Genomic DNA, 21,690 nt, shown 5'->3' with positions numbered 1-21,690 from the left:
GAGGCACGGTCTGATGCACAGATTTTGGGATGAGGTGGCCGTTTATCAGGATTTTATGGGTCCCAGCCCCATTTCCTGTGTGCCAGCCATAAAGCCAAGGCAGTGACGCAGCTCCAGCCCAGAGCTCGAGACAGGGAGTGCCCTCTCCAGCCTGGCAGCAGCTGCTGATCCACAGGGATCTTCTGGTCCAAAGGTTGGTGCCTCCCTCCCTCCCTCCCTCAGCACCCAGGCCCTGTTGTCTCCCTGAGCTGGATCTTTAATCAGTGCCTGGTTTTGTTTTCTGCCCCTGCAGCCATTCCTGTGAGCCCGGTGGGATCCCCCCACTGATGGGAATCGTGGAATGGTTTGGGCTGGGAGGGACCTCAGGGTTTGTCCGTGCAATCCCCTGGCAGGGACAGGGACAGGGACACTTTCCACCATCCCAGTCCCACCCCCTGAGCCCCACCCCACATCACCTGAATGGGCTGAAACCCTCCCATCCCATGAGGTGGCTTTTCTGAGGAATGAATTCCCTGCTCCAGTGCCTTTGGCAGAGGCCAGTGCATTGTTCAGGCTGCACCTTCACATGCACTTACACAAGGAAACTGCATTTTCCTCCCCACCTTTCCAGCCCTGCACTGGACAGGAACCAGGGCTCTGCCAGAGGCTGCCAGGTCACCCCAGGAATTCCTCATCCAGGCATTCCTCCTGCTGCACCACAGCAAAACCCAAATATGAATTATCACAGGGACCAGTGGGAACAGAATCATGGAATGGTTTGGGTGGGAAGGGTCTTTAGAGCCCACCCAGTGCCAGCCCTGCCCTGGCAGGGACACCTCCCCCTGTCCCAGTTTGCTCCAAGCCCTGTCCAGCCTGGCCTTGGGCACCTGCAGGGATGGGGCAGCCACAGTGCTCTGGGAAATCCATCCCAGGGCCTCCCCACCTCACAGGGAGGAGTTTTTTACTAAATCATTCAATATTCCCCCTCAGGGTGCCCAGGGTGACAGATCCAGCTCTGTGCTCCCAAAGCTTCCCACAAGCTGCTGATTCCCTCCAGGAGCTGCATTCCAGCTCTCCTCTGGTTCTGCCCACCCTGCTGGGAAACTCTCAGCTCGGCTCCTGGCCACTCTGGAAGCTGCTGGCCATGAAATCCATCCCTGGCAAACTGCTCCTGGAGCTCAGAGCTGCCCACACTTGTCCTGTTTGCTGCAACCCACAAGAGTTCTCAGCCAAAATCCTGAATGTCTGGATACAGCACAAAGCAGTCAGCAGGAGCTGGGACCAGGGACAGGGCAGGGAGTGGCTGGAGCTGTGCCAGGGAGGGTCAGGCTGGGTTTGGGAAAGGTTCAGGCTGGGTTTGGGAAAGGTTCAGGTTGGATTTGGGAACAGGTTCAGGTTGGATTTGGGAAAAGGTTCCAGTTGGATTTGGGAAAAGGTTCCAGTTGGATTTGGGAAAAGGTTCCAGTTGGATTTGGGAAAAGGTTCCAGTTGGATTTGGGAACAGGTTCCAGTTGGATTTGGGAAAAGGTTCAGGCTGGGTTTGGGAAAGGTTCAGGTTGGATTTGGGAAAAGGTTCCAGTTGGATTTGGGAACAGGTTCAGGTTGGATTTGGGAACAGGTTCCAGTTGGATTTGGGAACAGGTTCAGGTTGGATTTGGGAAAAGGTTCCAGTTGGATTTGGGAACAGGTTCAGGCTGGATTTGGGAAAAGGTTCAGGCTGGATTTGGGAACAGGTTCAGGTTGGATTTGGGAAAAGGTTCAGGCTGGATTTGGGAACAGGTTCAGGTTGGATTTGGGAAAAGGTTCAGGCTGGATTTGGGAAAAGGTTCAGGTTGGATTTGGGAAAAGGTTCCGGTTGGATTTGGGAAAAGGTTCCAGTTGGATTTGGGAACAGGTTCCGGTTGGATTTGGGAACAGGTTCCAGTTGGATTTGGGAAAAGGTTCCGGTTGGATTTGGGAAAATGTTCCAGTTGGATTTGGGAAAAGGTTCCAGTTGGATTTGGGAAAATGTTCCAGTTGGATTTGGGAACAGGCTCCTCCCCAGAGGGGCTGGCACTGCCCAGGCTCCCCAGGAAATGCTCACAGCCCCGAGGCTGCCAGAGCTCCTGCAGTGCTTGAACACTCCCAGGATTTGGGATTTTGGGACTGGGGGAATTTGGGGTGTGCTGCACAGAGACAGGAGCTGGAATCAATGATCCCAGGGGTCCCCTCTAGCTCAGGTTTTCCTGGTTCTATGAACAACCTGGACCCCCAAGGAGTTGCTGCCCCTCCCCAGGCATGGAGCCCCAAATTCCCCCTGGCCTCCCTGCCAAGGAGCTTTCCCACCCCCACTGCTCTGCCCACTGCTCCTGGACACCCCAGCCTGGGCTGGGCCCCTTCCCAGGGATATTCCAGGGACATGGAACGTGGCCTGGCACACGGGGAAGGTGTCCCAGTGTCCCATCCCTGCACTTTCCCCTCTCCAGCTCACTGGACAAGGGCCTAAAACTGTTTTTTTCCCCTCTCCCCCAAATTACAAGACCTTGTGATTACAAGAAAACTTGAAGGAATAGGGATAAATATAGTTATAATTATGGATAATCACCATCACCTGGATAATTTCAACATGAAAGTTGAGAGTCCCTCCCACAGCCCAAGCCTTAAGGAAAAACAAACAAACAAATTAAAACATCAGTTCTCAGTGCTGGGGTGAAACTGCCAGCACTGGGAGTGCTGGGCTCAGTTATTCTGGAGAACACACTTCACAGGAGAGGATGGAAAACTCCTGTTCTCACAAAATTCCAGCTGACTTTGGAGTCTCTTTGTCTGCTCAGGTTCCACAGCTGATCTGGTGGAAACTGCAAATCCTCCCAGGGAAGAGCAGGGTCCAAACACCCTGAGCTACAAGCACAGAATCCCAGGAGTCCTGAGGTGGGAAAATCCCTCCACTGATCATGATTCCAGCTTGGAGCCCAAGCTGTGCCCAATCCCCCCTTGTCCCCCCAGAGCTCTGAGTGCCACATCCAGGAGTTCCTTGGGCACTCCAGGGATGGGGATCCAACCCTCCCTGGGCAGTTCCATCCCTGAGCCCCTTTCCATGGGGAAATTCCTGCTGGTTCCCCCCTGAGCTCCCCTGGGCCAGCCTGGGGCACTCCCTCTGCTCCTGTCCCTGGGGCTGTCCCCTCCTGTCAGGGAGTTGTGCAGAGCCACAGGGGCCCTGAGCCCCGTGCCCAGGAGGACAAGGGATGACCCAGGGCTTTGTTCACCTCGGTTGTTTCCTGTGGGCAGGAATTTAGGAGATGTGACTGGTGACAATGGGAGGCTGAGGGACCTTCCCAAAGAGCTCCAAGCTGAGAGCCCAGAGCCAGCTTGGGGCAGGAGAAGGAGCAGGAGAGAGAGGGGAAAGAGCAGAGCTCCCACCCCTGAGTCACCCCTGCAAGCAGGGACGGCAGCAGAGCAAACAAAGAACATTTAATGAGGATTTTACAGCTGCTGCAGTCCCTGGGCTCTCCCTGCCTCGGGGCCGGTCTGGGGCTGTCCTGCAGCCAGGACAGGACGGGGAGACCCGAGCTCCCCAACCTGGGGTTTGGCTTTCCCGCTGTCGGGGGTTTATCCCAGCAGCAGGAGCTGCTCCGGGGCCAGACTGAGCCCGAGGATCACGCAGCTGGAAGCTTCCAGAAGGAAGGTGCCACGGCCTCTGCTCTGGCTTTCCTGGGTGAGACCTGGAACCAGGAAGGGCGGCGGGAGCAAAGGGCAGGACTGCAGCCTTGGAGCTGGGGAGCGGAGGGTGGGGCCCGTCTGTCTGTCCGTCCGTCTGTCCCAGGCACCTCCTAATCAATGCACCAGCGCTGACAACAATAATTACAATTATAATTGTAATGATAATTGCCGTGGGCCCGCCCAGGCTGCTGAGGGCAGGGAGGGGAGGGATGAGCAGGTGCAGCGTTCCGGGAGCAGGGACACACCTGGGGCCCTCTGCCCACACCCAGGGCAGTGAACCGGCCAGAACAGCAGCTCCTTTCCCAGCCTTTACTGGAAACCAGCTCTGGGAGGGGCCCGGGGGTCCCAGCACTGCTGAGGGGGAGCCAGAGGAGGAGGAGGAGGAGTTCAGCTTTGCTGAGCAGCGCAGTGGGGCTTCCATCCTTGTGGGCATCCCCAGGGAGACATTTACTGACTTGTCTGGGGTGTCAGGCTGGCCAAGCGCTGTGTAGTCATGGTGACATAACAAGGTGAAAAACTCTGGTGGGTGATTCCATCCTCCTCACTGTCTCCTCAACCTGGCAGTACCATGTTTTAGTCTCAGATGTTACACTGGCTCATTGTTTTTTGGGGTTTTTACCACTCAATGGTATCCCATGAGCACGTCACACATCATTTTGGAGGGGACAGTGCAGGTGGGTGTGGATAGAAGAATAGATACTGGGATATGGATACAAGAATAGATACTGGGATATGGATAGAAGAATAGATACTGGGATATGGATACAATAATAGATACTGGGATATGGATAGAAGAATAGATACTGGGATATGGATAGAAGAATAGATACTGGGACGAGGACACAAGAGTGGATATTGGGATATGGATACAAGAGTGGGTACTGGGACTTGGGAAAGGACAAACAGCTGGGAGCATTAACAATTTACAAAGACATAAAATATTAACAATAGACAGTCAACACAAACATCATTTATAGTCAACTGGGTAGACACACATTAACACAAAGATCAACAACGACTGGGTAGACACCTTGTAGGGAAGAACTTGCATCTGGGGATTTCATTCCCCACACCCACGTGCACCCCAAACCAGCTCCAGGCTCCAGCCCCACCTGTGGCACTGCCCACCTGCACGGGAGCAGAGAGGCTCAGCAGGACAAGGAGCAGCGCCAGGAGAAAGAAGAGTTGTGCTGATGCCCAGAGCAGCCGGGGCTGCCCGTCCCTGGCAGGGCCCAAGGCCAGGCTGGACGGGCTGGGAGCAAACTGGGATGGGAGGCTGGGTGGGTTTTCACGTCCTTCCCACCCCAACCACTCCATAGCTCCACGCTGGGGATGGTTCCTTCCTGCACTGCAGAGCTCCTCAGGGCAGGGAAGAGCTCCAAAACCCAAAACCAGGGTAAAACAGCCCCTCCAAGGCAGGAGAGCTCCGGGTGTGACTCAGCTCCTCAGAATCCGAGCCCAGGAGTCACAGCTCAGGATGACTCACCCTGGTCCCTGATTTTACAGGGATTGCAGGGTGGCCCTGGCACACGTCACACACGTGGGGACAGCAGAGCAGGAGGAGATTCCTGCCCCAGCCCTTGGCACCCCGGGCTGCAGACCCACCCAGGCCCTGCCTGGTGCATCAGGGGGCTCCAGGAATCCACAGCCCCTCGGCAGCAGTTCCAGCTCTGGGCTTGGCCCCTCTGCACCCTGCACAGTGTCACAGCCCTGGGTGTCTCCTCAGAGCTGGGATCACCTCAGGAGGACATGCAGGTGGTTTGGAGCCCAGCTCTTTCCAAGGCCCATCAATGAGAGGCTGCAGGAGCTGTTCTTAGAGGTTTTCATGGCTGTTTATTGTTCCTTATCTCAGGAATGCTTTGTCCATGAACAGCGCTCTGCTCGCCAGACGTCCAGGGCAGAATCTGCCTGGCAGAGGCAGGACTGATCTTTTATACTCTAAATTACACACTAGGTATTTACAATTATTTTCCAATGCAATACAACGTTGTTAAACTGTCCAGCTGTGTCCCCATCCAATCTGAGAGTGCCAGCGTGTCACCCAGCATGGATGGCATGGAGAAGAAGGAGGAAGAATTATCCACTCCCCAAATCTCCTTCTTGGCCATGTGTCCCTTAATATAAACATTCTAGAAATCTGCTAATTCTACATTCTAACTGTCTAATTTACACTGCTTATTTTTGCAGTTTGCATTTCTTCTCTCAATGTTGGTAAATTGTCCCAGGGAGCTAAATCCAGCCCCTGAGACACCTGGGTCTCATTTGAGGGTGTTTGGGGGGTCTCAAACCCCCAGGGAAGCCAGAGGAATAGTCTGGGCTGCCACAGCACAGCATTGGAGATTTGGGAAGAGTCTCCATGGAAAAGGCTGCCCAGCCCTGCACAGGGCACTGGGGGAGGCCCCATCCTGGGAACTGCTCAAAAAGAAAGTGGATGTGGCACTTGAGGACACGAGCTTGTGGGCACTGGGTCCAACATTGATCTTGGAGGTGGTTCCAGCCACAATTCCATGATTTAGGAAGCAGGACAAGGCACCCCAGGGATGCTGTGCTGAGTTCTGGCCATGGCCAAACCTGCTGGGCACGACCAGAAAGGTTCTGGCAGCACAAGGGGAAAAGTGGGAGTTGGGTTCAATTCCCTTAAGTGATCAGGAAAAAAATGGGGGAAAAGCCAGACCTTTTTCCTGGGGATTTGGGCATGTGGCCCTGGAAACTGGAGCTGCCACCTGAGCCCACAGTTTGTCCCCACGCAGCTCCTGCCTCAGCATCAGCCCCTCTCCCACCCCCACCATCCTCTGCTCCCAGCTTGTCCGTGAGCCCAACCCCTCACAGGAAAAACAAACCCAAAGATATCCCAGCCCCAAAGTTCCTGCTGCTGCACAGATTTGGGAGAGAAGCCACTGGGATTGCTCTGACCACAAATCCCCAAACTGGGGCAAGAGGGTGTCCCTGCAATTCCAGATGCAAACATCCTCCTCTGTCACTAGGATGTCACAGGCCCTTTTTTATCCCAAAAATCCCTGATCCCAGTTTAGTGAACGCTCAGAACCTGTTGCAGAACAGGGAGCTGGTTCCTGAGCCTCTCACAGCCCCAAAGAGCCAGAGGCTCCCAGAGCCAGAGCAGCAGCTCCTTTGTGCTCCAGAGCCTGGGAGTGACACCCAGAGCAAACAAAAGCCTCATTAAGTGACACAAGAGCCCGTCTGAAGAGAATTAAGTCATTTGCTCCGGTGGGGATTGGGAAACACCAAGCTGCAAACCCTCCCTGCGCTCTCATTCCTGCTGTTTTTATTAGCGGGATGTTGGGAAAGGAGGAGCTGTTTGCCAAAGTAACAGGACGGGTTGTGGACACTGGGAACCTCCAGCTCAGCCGGGGTGGAGATGATGGGCGACAGAGAGAGCTGGAGATTGATGGATGGTTTGGGTTGGAAGGGCATTAAACCCACCCAGTGCCACGGCAGGGACCCTCCCCTGCCCCAGTGCCCAGCCCGGCCTCGGGCACTGCCACAGCTGCTCCGGGAGCACCACTCCTGGACTTTGGGGCCATTTTCGGTGAGAAAAGAGGGTTTGGAGCTGAAGCAGAGCCACTCAGCACCCGCAGCGCGGGCAGCAGGGAGGGGGCTCTGCTCAGGTGAGACCCCACCTGAGGGGTGGCACAGGACGGGCTGGGATGTCCCTTCCCTCTGGGGGCAGCTGCATGTGTGACCCCATCCGGAGCTGGGCACAGCCAGGACCACCCAGCCCCTTGCCCAGCTGCACCCCGGCTTTAATGCTATTTCGGGTGTTTTTTCAACACGTGGAGTTTCCTGGAAGCTCCTGAGCCAAAGCTGAGCTGCCAGGGGAAGGTTTGTGGGAGTGGAGCTGCCGTGGGCAGGTCCCACCGGCCGGCCCAGCCCCGCGGGACATTCCTGGGCTCTGACGCCGGCTTGGGGCTGAGTTTCACCCAGAAATCAAAAAGAGCCTGGTCTGGGATTCCAGAGGAAAGCAGGGAAGAGATGTGGATGGCTCTAGGCAGGCACAGAAAGCAAGGAAAGGAGGAGGTGGGAGTGGGAATGGGACACGAGGAGGGAGGAGCAGGAATAAGGGAAGGTGAGAAGGAGCAGGGATGGGAAGGAGCCTGGGAAGGCGGCAGAGCCCCCCCTGCCACCCCAAACCAGGGGGCACAGACACCCCCAGCCTGGCATCGCATTCTCCCGTTCCCAGGGGAGGAAGGGCTGCAGTGTCCCCCTGTGCCCACCTCCTGTCCCTGCCGGTGCTGGCACCTGACATCCACCCAAGGCTCTGGAGGTTTGGGGGTCTCTGGTGCTGCCAGGGCAGATGAATGAATAACCTCAGCACTCTTGGACCCCACTGCCAGGGGTCTCAAAACCAGGCCTATCCTCCTTAAACCAGACCTATCTTCCCTAAACACAGACCTACCATTTGTAAAAACAGATTTATCCTCCCTAAAACCAGACCTATCACGCCTAAACTAAACCGACATCCCTAAAGCCAGACCCATCCCAGCACCAGACCCTTCCAGGCTGTGTGGTGACAGGGCAGGAGCAGCTGCAGCCACACCAAGCTTGGGGTGCATTTCCCAACTCCTCCGTTAACCAATTCAGACTTTTTATGTCTTTAAACCCTCCTGTATTAAAAAAAAAAAAAAAAAAAAAAAAAAAAAAAAAAAAAAAAAAGAAAGTATCACCGTTCCTTCCTGCAAATTCGGGCTGGACAGCAGCCAGGGGCTGATGCCGGCTCCGTGTGCCAAGTCCCTGTGCAGAGCTGTGCCTGGAGCGCTCCTTCCCAAGGCCGGCACCTCCAATTCCTTTCCTCACCTTTTAAGGATGAGGGAAGCAGCTGCTGGGGCCTGAAATTACCTGGGAGGATTTGGTTTTGCTGCGAGGGCCTGAGTCCTCCTCACATAAACAAGCTCCTGAAGAAAGGAGAGGACAGAGGAGGGAATAAGAAAAAAAAAAAAAAAAAAAAAAAGCCAAAAAAAAAAAAAAAAAAAAGCCAACAGGTTGATCTGGATTTCCATCCAGGGTTCCACCCTCCTCCGTTTAATGAACATCGCAGAACAGGTGCTTGGAATTCATTAGCAGCCCACGAGCCCAGGCGAGGGAATCGCTCCGGCCGGGCTGCGCTGCCGGCGCTGGCTCGGAGCAGCAGCAGCAGCAGCCAGAGCCGAACCTGCAGCCCAGCTCTGCCTCCCCCGAGCCGCAGCCGGGCATGACCCACCCCAGCGGCGCCTTCTCCGGCGGCTCGCTGTGCTCCGGGGCGCCGGCCAGCATCGGCCCGAGCGCCGAGCGCCGCAGCCCCGACGGCGGGGCGGGCGAGGGGCCGGGCCGGGGGGCGAGCGACGGGCCGGGGCCGGGGGCCAGCGAGGGCTGCGGCTCCCTGGGCTCCCCGCGCTGCCCGCCCTTCGCCACGGACCGCAGGATCCCGGCCCCGGTGCGCCTGGACATCGACACCGAGTTCCAGGCGGTGCGGCAGCAGGAGAAGGAGGACATCAAAGTGCTCAACAACCAGTTCGTGACCCTGATCGAGAAGGTAGGGACGGCTCGGGGCTGGGGAGGGGGGCACAGACGGCTCCGGGGCTGGGGAGGGGGCACAGACAGCTCCGGACTGGGGAGGGGGCACAGACAGCTCCGGGGCTGGGGAGGGGATACAGACAGCTCCGGACTGGGGAGGGGGCACAGACAGCTCCGGGCTGGGGAGGGGGCACAGACAGCTCCGGGGCTGGGGAGGGGATACAGACAGCTCCGGGCTGGGGAGGGGGCACAGACAGCTCCGGGCTGGGGAGGGGGCACAGACAGCTCCGGGCTGGGGAGGGGGCACAGGCAGCTCCGGGCTGGGGAGGGGGCACAGGCAGCTCCGGGGCTGGGGAGGGGACACAGACAGCTCCGGGGCTGGGGAGGGGGGCACAGACAGCTCCGGTCTGGGGAGGGGGGCACAAACCGCTCCGGTCTGGGGAGGGGGGCACAAACCGCTCCGGGCTGGGGAGGGGGCACGGTCGCTGCCCAGCTCTGGGGACCCGCCGGGTCGCAGCCACCCCCGGCCAGGCTGGCCACAGCCGGCTAATTACCCAATTAGTTATTCCTCCCGAGCTAACGAGGTTAGGGAGCATCCCGGGGCTGTGCCTGTCACCCCGGGGAGCTGCTGGGGACCCCCAGAGCAGCCCCGGCAGGGTCTGGAGGTACCGAGGGCAGCAGGGAGGCCTTGGCTCCTGGAGTGGCCAGACAGCCACGGGCAGTGACGCTGACAGTGGTGGAATCTCCAATTCCGGCTGCTGAGGAGAGCTGGAAACTCATCCCTGGAAACTCGTCTGCACCTGGGCAGCGTGGGGGGCTGGGGGACCCCCCACCCACACTCGGAGCTCCTGAGGAGAGGGGCCAGGGCAGCGCTGCTTTCATCCCTGCAGAGCTGGCAGAAGCAGGAGTTTCTCCAAGGAAAACAAGTCCCCGAGCAGGCAGGTTCCTGCAGAGCCCTGCTCCGTAAACAGATGTAATCTCCGGGATTGCCTCATGCAGCTCTCCCTGCCAGCCTCCAGCCGGGCTGGATTCACCTCAACTCTGGATTCACCTGGAAGGAAAGGCCAGGGGAGCATCAGTGGAGCTCCCCAGGGACAGTTGTGACAGTCCCAGCTGGCAGTGCCAGTGTCAGCTGTCCAAGGTCGTGGCATTGGGAATTTGGAGAGCACCTGGTGTGGGAAAGGAACTGGGACTGCCCAGGTGGACAGGTCAGAGCAGGGATGGGAGTGGGGAAAGGGGCAAAGCCCCGGAGCCAGGCTGTTCCCTGACAGCAGGGAGGGAAGGAGTGAGAGCTCCAGATTCCCCAGCAAACCTCCTGATCCCTGTGGGTCCTGGCTCAGGGACAGGGACACCCCCTGGGCTGGGGGCTCAGGGACAGGGACACCCCCTGTGCCAGGGGCTCAGGGACAGGGACACCCCCTGGGCTGAGGTCTGTCTGCAGCTCCTGAGCTCCTTTGGAGGCTTCAAGAGCTGCATCAAGTGGCAGCTTCAGGCACCTGCCCCAGGCCCTCATTCCAGAGGAAGGGAAGCACAACTTCCTCTCAAAGAGAACTTGGCTTTATAATCAGGGATTCAGATGTTCTCCATCCCCAGCAGGTGATTCCAGGGATGTTTTTGGTGCTGGTGGTTTTCCAGCTGTTCCAGATCTGCTGGCATTTATTTTCCAGACAGATGGAAAAGAAGACAGGGAGAAGCCAAGCCCAGGAGCCCCTGTTTGAGGCCCTGCCTTTATCCCAAGCAGCCCAGAGAGGAGGGCTTGTGAGGACCAAACTTTGGCCACTGCCATGTTCAGGGAATCTGGGGGATCCCTCTGCAAAGCTCCTGCTGAAAGGCTCTGCAAGGGAGGATTTCCACTGAGGGAGACATTGCAGGAGTCACAGAATCATGGAATGGGTCAGGAGGGACCTTAAAGATCATCCAGTTCAAGATGGAACCAGTTCAGCCCAGTGATGGTTTGTGAACAGGAACGTGAGGGATAAAAGAAGCAGCTGAGGATCAGGAATTAATTAAAGATAAAAGATGGATTTGGAACAAGAGCCAGCACAGACCATTCTCACCCCAGGAGGGAAGGATGAGGTCTCCAGGAACATCCCAATGCTCCATCCCTTCTGCTGCAAACTCCCAAGCACTGGAATGGTTTTGCTCTGCTTGGCTCTCTCTGCTTGGACAAGAAAAGTTTGGAGGAAGATGGTGCACACCTGGGTCAGCAGCTGGAATTCTGCCTCTCCTCTGGAGCCCAGGCCAAGGCTGGAAGTCTGATGGCTCCCAGTGCCCCCAGCCCTGAGTCATCCCAGGATGCAGCACAGGAAACTTGGAGACAACTCCGGCATCTCCGGCCAAAACGTGACTGGGGCTGCTCCCAGAGGTAGCAATTAGCCAATTAATTGGGGTTGGCCAAGAGCTTTGAAGATGAGGACTGTTAAACTTGAGCGTTACTGGTGAGACTGGGAATGTTGGGAAAGAGGAGCAGGTTCCTCAGAGCCAGCGCAGGGAGCTCACCTGGAGTCTGTAATTACCTGGGATGTGCTCCAGAGCTTTGTCTGAGCTGCTCTGCAGTAATTGTGATTCACTCCTGAGCTCTCCGTGCTGAAATTCCCGGCAGTCCAGAGGGTTCCCTCTCTTTGTGCTCTCTGGGTAGGAAATCTGCCCTTTGCTGACCCTGCACGTCCCTGCCTGACCTGGGGTGGACCCACAGCCTTGGCTGCCCCCGTTGGACTCAGCACCTGGACCTGGGATCCTGAGGAGTTTCCAGCAGCCCACGGTCACAGAAAGGGACAGAAAGACCATTCCTACTGTCAGTGACTCCTGCATTCCAATGTCACCGAGTTTATTTTGATGTCACCATGTTCTATTGAGAAATTAATTAGTGGGTAGCCTTTAAAACCCCTAAAAGAGGGAGTGTCCCTGCCCAGGCCAGGGGGTGGATCTGGGTGATCTTTAATGTCCCTTCCAACCCAAACCATTCCATGATTCCATAATCCTCCATCCTCAGGCCTAATTTTGCTGGGATTTCTCATTCTTGCCTGGAAATCTGCTGGTTCCAGCAGCTCCTCTGAAGGTCTCCAACATCTCCTGCCCTGCCTTGCTTTGCTTGTGGCTCTCAGTGTCACTGACACCTCTTGAACCTCTCCTGTAGGTCCAGAGCCTGGAGCAGCAGAACAAGGTCCTGACGACCAGGTGGAACTTCCTGAAGGACCAGGACAATTCCCACTCTGACTCGGACATCAAGGCCATCTACGAGCAGTACATGAGCAAAATGAACCAGGAGATGAAGGCGCTCAACTACGAGCAGGAAAACCTGGAGTCAGAGCTGGCGAAGGTGCTGAGCACCATGGACGCCTTCAGGAGCAAGTAGGTGTCCTGTCCCTGTCCAGTGTCTGTCCCTGTCCATTGTCTGTCCTTGCCCAGTGTCCTGCCCAGTGTCCATCCCTGTCCAGTGTCTGTCCATGTCCATCCCAATCCAGTGTCCATCCATTGTCCGTCCATTGTCCATCCATTGTCCATCCATTGTTCGTCCCCATCCAGTGTCCATCCATTGTCCATCCCTGTCCATCCCTGTCTATTGTCCATTGTCCATCCATTGTCCATCCATTGTCCGTCCATTGTCCATCCGTGTCCGTCCCCATCCGTGTCCATCCCTGTCCATTGTCCATCCATTGTCCATCCATTGTCCATCCCTGTCCATCCCTGTCTATTGTCCGTTGCACATCCATTGTCCATCCCCATCCATGTCCATCCCTGTCCATTGGCCATTCAGTGTCCATCCCTGTCTGTTGTCCATTGTCCTTCCCTGTCCATTGTCCATCCCCATCCATGTCCATCCCCGTCCGTGTCCATGACTGTGGGATCTCTTCCTCTCCCCCTTCACCCAAAGCATTTCTGCCAAATTCTGCTTTGACCAAAAGGCCAGAATTGTGTCCCAAATGGTCCTGACCAAGAGCGGGGAGGCAGCCAAAGGTCGGGGGAGCTGCAGCTGCCTCTGATCTCTGGGAGCTCCTCTTGTCTCCGGAGAGATGAGCAGACAAGGGAGAGCAGCCCCAGGTCAGGGGGCAGACAATGCCTCCCCCATCATGGGGCTCATTTGCATCCCACAGAGATGGGAGCAGCCTGTGCCAGGGCTGGACAACCCTTTCCATGGAAATTTTTCCAAATACCCAACTTAAACCTCCTCTGGTGGAACTTGAGGCCGTTTTTCCTTTATTCTATGGGAGTGGATCCTGAATCCCCCCTGGATGTCCCCTCCTGTCAGGGAGTTGTGCAGAGCCACAAGGGTCCCCCAGAGCCTCCTTTTCTCCAGGCTGAGCCCCCCAGCTCCCTCAGGAATTCTCCAGACCCTTCCCTGGTGCTCCAGCCCCTTCCCCAGCTCCATTCCCATCTCTGGACACACTCCATCCCCTCAGGGTCTTTCCTGCTGTGAGGTACCCAAACCCCAGGACTCCAGAGGCCTCAGCAGTGCCAAGGACAGGGAATGTTGTGAGGAATTTGACAGGATTAGGAAGCAGGAGTTTGATTCTTCACCTTACATTGAAATCATCCTCCTGGAGTCCTTCAGGTGACACCCAGGTGCCTAAAAAGTCCTAAAATCCTCATGGGAGGTGCAAAGGTCAGGACTGGCCATCCCTGTACTCCCCTGGGGAAGCAGAATCCCAGACTGGTTTGGGTGGGAAAGGTCCCAGCCATGGGTCCTTCCAGCATCCCGTGGGCTCTTCCAGGGATGGGGCAGCCTGTGCTCAGATCTGCACCCAGGAATGCTGCAGGCATTCCCAGCTCCTGCCACTCCAGCCTTTTCCAGCCTGGTTCCTTCGGGATGAGGGACGGGCTGCCCGAGGGTTTCCCCACTGCGTTTCTTGTGACTTTTCCAGTGCCTCGGACACTGGGATCAGGCACAGCTGGGATGCCTCATCCCCCAAAGTGATTCACGGGGAGGGAATTCTCCGGCCCCATCCAGCCCCAGCCCAGGGGCACTTCTGGGGGAAATCTCTGGACAAACCAGGGAAATCCAGGTTTCTTCTCCCCAGGGAATTCCTGGGGAGGAAGAACAAGGAGCTGGATTTCCCACTGGGGTGATGGGCTCAGCCAGGCTGTGGCAGGGGCGCAGGGACACCCCAAATCCTCCAGGATGGGAAATGTGCCTGGGGGGTCCCGAGCAGGGACTGACCCCAGACCCACCTGGCTGGATCACTGGGACTCCCGGCTCAGTTCTGGAGGGATGGAGGGAGAGGGGACAGGCACAGCCAGAGGGAGCTGAGCTCTGCTCCCCGGAACGAGCCCGGGGCGAGCAGACGCCGCTCGGTGCTCCGAGCGCAGGAAGGGCTGGATCGCCCCGGGGTTATCTGCCGGGAGATAAACGCTGGGATGTGCCTGTGGAATGCTCCAGCCCCGGCTGAGTCACGGCCGGAGCGGGGCAGGAGCGCGTTGGGCTGGATGGGCCGGCTCGGGAGACGGACTGGGATGGACTGGGATGGACTGGGACGGCTCTGGAGCTGGGCTGTGCCAGGAACCGGGCTGGGGATGGAGTGGGACAGACTGGGACACACTGGGACACACTGGGGCGGCTCTGGAGCTGGGCTGTGCCAGGAACCGGGCTGGGGATGGAGTGGGACAGACTGGGACACACTGGGGCGGCTCTGGAGCCGGGCTGTGCCAGGAACCGGGCTGGGGATGGACTGGGACAGACTGGGACACACTGGGACGGCTCTGGAGCTGGGCTGTGCCAGGAACCGGGGCTGGGGATGGACTGGGACACACTGGGGCGGCTCTGGAGCTGGGCTGTGCCAGGAGCCGGGGCTGGGGATGGAGTGGGACAGACTGGGACGCACTGGGGCGGCTCTGGAGCTGGGCTGTGCCAGGAGCCGGGGCTGGGGACGCACTGGGACAGACTGGGACACACTGGGGCGGCTCTGGAGCTGGGCTGTGCCAGGAACCGGGGCTGGGGACACACTGGGGCCAGCTCAGGAACTGGGAACTGGGCTGGGGACGGACTGGGACACACTGGGACAGACTGGGGCTGGCTCTGCTCCACTGGGACTGGGCTGTGCCAGGAACTGGGGCTGAGTGTCCCTGTGGTTGATCCCGTGCCTTGGGCACCCTGCAGGTACGAGGATGAAATTCGCCTCTGCAGCGGGATGGAATTCACCTTCATGGAGCTCAAAAAGGTCAGGGGGAAGGGAAAGGAAGGGCAATTTCCAGCTGGATTGGCTCTACCCAGCCCTGCACAGTCAGGGGAGGGCCTGGAGCTGATCCAGGGTCAGCTGGTTTGGGATAGCAAGGTGTGGAGGAGGACAGGAGGGAATGAGTCCCAGTTCCACAGGAGGGTCAGCCTGGAGTGGCTCCTGAAAATCCCCTGGCAGCACCTGGGGGTCAGAGCATCCTGACCCCTGCACCCTGGGATCTCCTCTCAGACTGTTCCCATCCCTGCTCCCTGGGGTTCCTGTCAGACTGTTCCCATCCCTGCTCCCTGGGGTTCCTGTCAGACTGTTCCCATCCCTGCACCCTGGGATTTCCCTGCCCGAGGGATCCAAACCCTTCCTCGGCTGTCCTCTCCTCCCTGTTCCCTCCGGGTGCCACCAGGGCTGGGAAGGGCTGGAATTGATAAAGGATTTGCTTTGTTCCCTTCGGAGGGGCCACGCCCTGAGCAAACCCCAGGCAAAGCTCCCACTTCGGTTGGAGTCAGCTGGAGCTGGGATTTTATATCAAACCCCCAGTTTGGGGGCTGGATAAGGGTGTTGGAGAGAGGCAATGTCCCCCACAGATACCCACCCTGGCCCATTCATGTTTTCCCTGGCACACTCCCCAGCCAGGAGAGGCATTCCTGGACACCTCCATGGGCTGCTCGAGTTTCCTATAAATGGGAACAAAAGCTGGGAGGGAAGGGCCCAGCCCTGCCTGGCCCAGGGATCCTGCCACCAACAAATCCCACAAAACAAAGGGGAAGGTCCCCAAAGGAGCCTCCCCACCTGGAGAGCAGCTCCAGAGGTCCCTGGTAGTAAATCTGGGAATGGGTTGGGTGGGAGGGAGCTCACCCTGTTCCACCCCTCCACGGCTCCAAGCAGGGCACTCCTGGGGAGGGGGCACTGGGAATGCCAGGATCCATCCCACTGTGGGCTGATGAGCCCCTCTGCACCCACACAGGATCTGGATGTGAGCACCTTGCACCGCACAGAGCTGGAGGTGAAGCTCAAAGGGCTCCAGGAGCTGCTGGAGCTGAAGAAAACCATCTATGAGCAGGTGGGGACATACCTGGAGAGGGCTGGGATGCTGTGGGAAAAACAGATTTCGGGCACAGATCCTGGATTTCCACCCACGTGGCAGCTTGGCCAGGGTGTCACAGCCATTCATGGCTCAGGCTGGGCCTGAGGAGTTGATCCCTCCCCTAAAAACAACACTGGGCTTGGGCCAGAACATTCCTTCTGCCCCAGAGCAGCTGAGAATTCCAGCCTCATCCCAAACTGGCTGTTTGGGCTCAGCTCCTTGTGGGGACACAGGCACTGCTGGGGATCACCTGGAATCTGGTGATCCTGCAGGTTTTTCCAGCCTGAAGGATCCTGGGATTCTCCTGCTCCTGGAGCAGTCCAAAGGCTCCACTGTGTCAGAGTTCTGCCAGATTGTATTCAAGGATCCCAGACCCCAACTTCACCTGAGTCTGGGTTCTATGGAGCAAATAATACCAGATCCCCAGCTCCAGAGAGTGAAAACTCAGGAATTCTCCACATGGGAGCTGTTCTGCCAAGCACAGCCCAGTGGAGGGTCCAGCTCTCTCTGACTACTGGGAATCTTGGATATTGCAGATCCTGGGAAGGTGGGGAGGTCTGGAGAGGATTTCCCAGAGCAGCTGGGGCTGCCCCTGATCCCTGGCAGTGTCCCAGGCCAGGCTGGGTGGATTTTGGAGCAGCCTGGACAGGGTGGGATGGATGAGCTTTGCTGTCCCTCCCAGCCCAAACCCTTCCATGGATCTCCAGCTCTGTGTCCCTTTGCTGTGCCCCCTGGCCCTGCAGGAGCTGGAGGAGCTGCTGACAGAGATCAAGGACATCTCGGTGGTGCTGGGCGTGGACAGCTGCTCGCGGCCGGAGCTCGGCAGGGTCGTGGAGGACGTCAGGGCTCAGTACGAGGCCCTGGCCCTGCGCAGCTGGGAGGAGGCTGAAGCCCTGACCCGCAGGAAGGTACCAGAGCCCTGCCCGGGCTGGGGAGGCACGGAGAGGGCAGGAGGGATGGCCTGGAACAGCCAGAGCTGCAGGGATGGCTCTGGGAATGGAGGGAGGGAGAGGTGCTGTCCTGGGTCAGCTCTGCACAGTAAATCCAGAGTTTTGTCACTCTGGGCTTTCCACACTGGAGGAATCCAGGACATCTCCCAGTGGACTTGGAAATGTCCTTCAGCTCTCCAAAGAGCAGAAACGTGACCGATCCCTGGTGAGCCTGGCACAGCCACAGCCAGGGAGGATGGGAAGAGCCCCAAATCATTCCCCAGATAATCCAGGGGATCCCAGGCAGCCCCGCCAGGGAGGATGGGAAGAGCCCCAAATCATTCCCCAGATAATCCAGGTGATCCCAGGCACACCAGCCAGGGAGGATGGGAACAATCCCCAAATCATTCCCCAGATAATCCAGGGGATCCCAGGCAGCCTCCCCTCTCCCCACAGCTCACAGACAGCAGCTCCCAGCCCGGCTCCTTCGGGGGGCACCTGCTGGACAGCCGGAGAGAAATCGCTGACCTGAACATCCAGATCCAGAAACTGCGCTCCTGCATCGTGTCCCAGAAGAGCCAGGTGAGTGCTGGGGGGACACAGGACAGGTGAGTGCTGGGGGGACACAGGACAGGTGAGTGCTGGGGGGACACAGGACAGGTGAGTGCTGGGGGGAAACAGGACAGGTGAGTGCTGGGGGGGACACAGGACAGGTGTGTGCTGGGGGGTGAACAGGACAGGTGAGTGCTGGGGGGACATAGGACAGGTGAGTGCTGGGGGGGATAACAGGACAGGTGAGTGCTGGGGGGTGAACAGGACAGGTGTGTGCTGGGGGGGATAACAGGACAGGTGAGTGCTGGGATGGGATGGGAGAGCAGCACAGGTGTGTGCTGGGGGGGATAACAGGACAGGTAAGTGCTGGGATGGGATGGGAGAGCAGCACAGGTGTGTGCTGTGCTGGGAGAGTAGCCCAAGTGTGTGCTGGGATGGGAGAGCAGCACAGGTGTGTGCTGGGATGGGATGGCAGCCCAGGTGTGTGCTGTGCTGGGAGAGCAGCACAGGTGTGGAACCCCCCCAGCCCCCTGACCCCGCCCCGCCCTGCAGTGCCTGTACCTGGAGGAGCACATCCGTGAGGCCGGCGAGCAGGGGGAGGGGACCCTGAGGGACGCCAAGGCCAAGGTGGCCGGGCTGGAGGAGGCCCTGCAGCGCAGCAGGGAGCACGTGGCCCAGCTGGTGCGCGACTACCAGGAGCTGATGAACATCAAACTGGCCCTGGACGTGGAGATCCTCACCTACAGGAAGCTGATGGAAGGGGAGGAGAACAGGTGAGCCCTGCCTCAGGCAGGGAAGGGATGCAGCAGACACCTGGGGGATGGAGACATCACGGAATCAGGGAATGCTTTGGGGTGGTTCCAGCCAGCCCCAGCCCCTGCCATGGGCAGGGGCACCTGCCAAAGCCCAGCTTGCCCAAATCCCAAGGTCTGAGTCAGGTGCTGAAGTCTGGTCCAAGAAGGAGCAAATCCTGGTGGCTCCCAGCAGTTCAGTCCCGTTTCTTGCCCCCGAGTCTTCCTCAGACTCCCAGGCTGAGGTTCCAGACCTTCTCCAGGTGCTTTGCCCAGGAGCTGCTGAACCTTTCCCTGCTCCATCCACACCCTCGGTCCCACCACTGTGCCAACCCTCCCAGGCCAAATTCCAGCCCTTTGCAGCCCCCTGGCAGAGCTGAAGCCGTGTCCTCACTCTGTCCTTCCCTTCCAGCATGGAGCAGCCCATTCCCACCGTCATCAGCGCCGTGCACTCCCGGACCAGGCCCCGTAAGTGCTGCCATCCATCCCTCTGAGCAGGGCTGGGGGAGGCTGCTGGGGCTGCAACCCTGTCCCTTCCCCGGGGCTGTAACCCTGTCCTTCCCCAGGGCTGTAACCCTGTCCCTTCCCCAGTTTCTGCCATGGTTTTAACCCTGTCCCTTCCCCAGTTTTTGCCATGGTTTTAACCCTGTCCCTTCCCCAGTTTCTGCCAGGTTTTAACCCTGTCCTTCCCCAGTTTTTGCCATGGTTTTAACCCTGTCCCTTCCCCAGTTTTTGCCATGGTTTTAACCCTGTCCTTCCCCAGTTTCTGCCAGGTTTTAACCCTGTCCCTTCCCCAGTTTCTGCCAGGTTTTAACCCTGTCCTTCCCCAGTTTCTGCCAGGTTTTAACCCTGTCCCTTCCCCAGTTTCTGCCAGGTTTTAACCCTGTCCCTTTCCCAGTTTCTGCCAGGTTTTAACCCTGTCCTTCCCCAGTTTCTGCCAGCACCCTGCGCAGCTCCCGGCTCTTCTCGGCGCCCAGCAGAGCCCAGGAGGCGCCGGGCACCGGGCAGTGCTCCCAGGAGAATGGATGGACACGGGTCTGAGGCTCCTGGGCAGCTCCTCCTCGGCTCCAGCCCTCACCCCAGGCGTGAAGGATGAGATCCTGTCCAGGCTGTCCCTCGTCTGTCCACCATTCCAGTTCAGCTCCACTCCCAGTCACAGCAGGAACCATTCCCTGCACCTTCCTCTCCAGGATTTCAGGGACTCTCCCATTCCCTGCACCTTCCTCTCCAGGATTTCAGGGACTCTCCCATCCCCTCCACCTTCCTCTCCAGCTCTCCCTTCCCAGGGGATTTGCAGCCACCCCTTGGAATGTTCCCAGCAGTGTCCCCAGCCCAGTTTCAGCAGCTGCCATTGGTCCCTTCACTGGTGTTTCCAAACCCTTTCCCTGCTCTGAGGGTGATCCTGATGGGGCTTCCAAGGAAAGCACCATCCAGGTTCCCACGCTGCAGGAGAGGGAGGAAAACAACCCCAGGGATGGATTTGTCACCTCGACTGACAGATCTGGTGACAGTCTGGGGGACCCTTGGCCACCTCAGGGCATTTCCCTGCCTAAAATGCCTCACAACTCTTGAATTCCATAATTCCTCCCTCTCTCCAGGCTCCACGCAGCAGTTTCAGCTCCTAAAATTGGGGTATTGGTTCCTATTTAACTGCACTGGGAACAGTCCAGTTTGGGTTGGGAGGGACCTCAAAGCCCATCCCTTCCCACCCTGCCATGGCAGGGACCCCTCCCACTGTCCCAGGCTGCTCCAGAATCCACCCAGCCTGGCCTTGGGCACTGCCAGGGATCCAGGGCAGCCACAGCTGTTCTGGGATTCCATTCCAGGGCATTCCCCACCCTCATAGGGAAGAATTTCCTTCCTAAAATCAAATCCAAACCTCCCCTCTTTCAGCCTAAAGCTGGAAAACTCCCTTGCCTTTGTATTTATTGACCTCAGCTTGTACCTGCCCAGCTGCCCCCATTGGCCAGCCCCAGTCCTGGTGCTCCAGAGCTCCCAGAGCAGCCCTGGCAGTGCCACAGGGGGGGATTCTGTGGCCTTGGCACAGCCACCCCTGCAGCCTCCCCCAGAATCCTGCAGCATTTCCCTTCCTGGCTCAGCCCCCAGTTCCCAGGTTCCCCATTCCCACATTCCTGTAGGGTAGGAAGCCAGCTCTGGCTCGCTGGGTTTGGCTGTTCCAATAAAGTTCTGTCAGAATCTCTCCTGTGCTGTTTTCTCCCAGCTCCCCTGCCCAGGCACCTGGAGCAGCAGCTCTGCCCAGCAGGACTCACCTGGGGCTCTGAGTCCTGGCAGCCAGGGCAGGCTGGAATTGCTTCCAGGGATGGGCTGGGGCACTTCCCCGGGGTGCAGCATCCCAGGCGTGGGGACAGTTTTGGGAACGAGGGGAGCACACTCAGCACTGCTCAGCTTCCCCTTCCCAAAGGGCAACTCCTGCACACCTGAGGTTTGGGATTTTGGGCACATTCCTGGCTCAGGTCCCCATTCTGGGACACGGGAGGGGCAGCCCCGGGCCAGCATTGCCCTGTCCCACTGTCCGTCCTGAGTTCCTGCCTCCCCTAAGGGGGCTGAGCTCGCCTGGGATCATCCACCCTGCCCCCTCTCCAGGGCCCAGCCTCCTCCTCAGGGCAAATTCCCATTGCTGTTCTCCTCCCAGAGTCACAGCCAGCCCCGATTCCAGCTGTACATTCCCCAGGGAATTGCTGCATCTTCAGCTCAGGACCCCACAAATAATCCCTATCCCAGCCCCAAAAGGTGCTGGCTGCACCCCCGTGTTGTCCAGATCAGCACTGACAATCCAGAATACTGGATCATGTCAGCCCAAGGCATGCACCAGATTTACCTTATTTTAGGGATAAAATGGAAAAAAGAAAAAAGGGGTGAAACAGAGCAGGGCAGCCCCAGAAAGTGCCAGGATTTTGATGCCCCTGTTTTGGCTCAAAATGTCACAAAATCCCACCTGGCTGCTTCCTAAAAGTTCCTAA

At 58.1% G+C, this 21,690-nt stretch overlaps 1 protein-coding gene across 1 annotated transcript; it reads left to right on the top strand.

The window, feature by feature from the left end:
- The first annotated feature begins 8,421 nt into the window (after nucleotides 1-8,421).
- LOC130265792 (keratin, type II cytoskeletal 80-like) lies at nucleotides 8,422-20,905 on the top strand. Its single transcript, XM_056515109.1, has 9 exons — nucleotides 8,422-9,205; nucleotides 12,323-12,537; nucleotides 15,281-15,341; nucleotides 16,318-16,413; nucleotides 17,181-17,345; nucleotides 17,823-17,948; nucleotides 18,471-18,691; nucleotides 19,122-19,177; nucleotides 19,641-20,905. Exons 1-9 carry the CDS (start codon nucleotides 8,885-8,887, stop codon nucleotides 19,748-19,750), a joined length of 1,371 nt encoding a protein of 456 aa, XP_056371084.1. The 5' UTR covers nucleotides 8,422-8,884; the 3' UTR covers nucleotides 19,751-20,905.
- The last annotated feature ends 785 nt before the right edge of the window (nucleotides 20,906-21,690 follow it).

Source organism: Oenanthe melanoleuca, linkage group LGE22 (assembly GCF_029582105.1).
Source record: "Oenanthe melanoleuca isolate GR-GAL-2019-014 linkage group LGE22, OMel1.0, whole genome shotgun sequence".
In the NCBI taxonomy this organism is placed as follows: domain Eukaryota; kingdom Metazoa; phylum Chordata; class Aves; order Passeriformes; family Muscicapidae; genus Oenanthe; species Oenanthe melanoleuca.
Note: the sequence above shows the minus strand (reverse complement) of the source record. Positions and strands in the feature narration are given on the sequence as shown.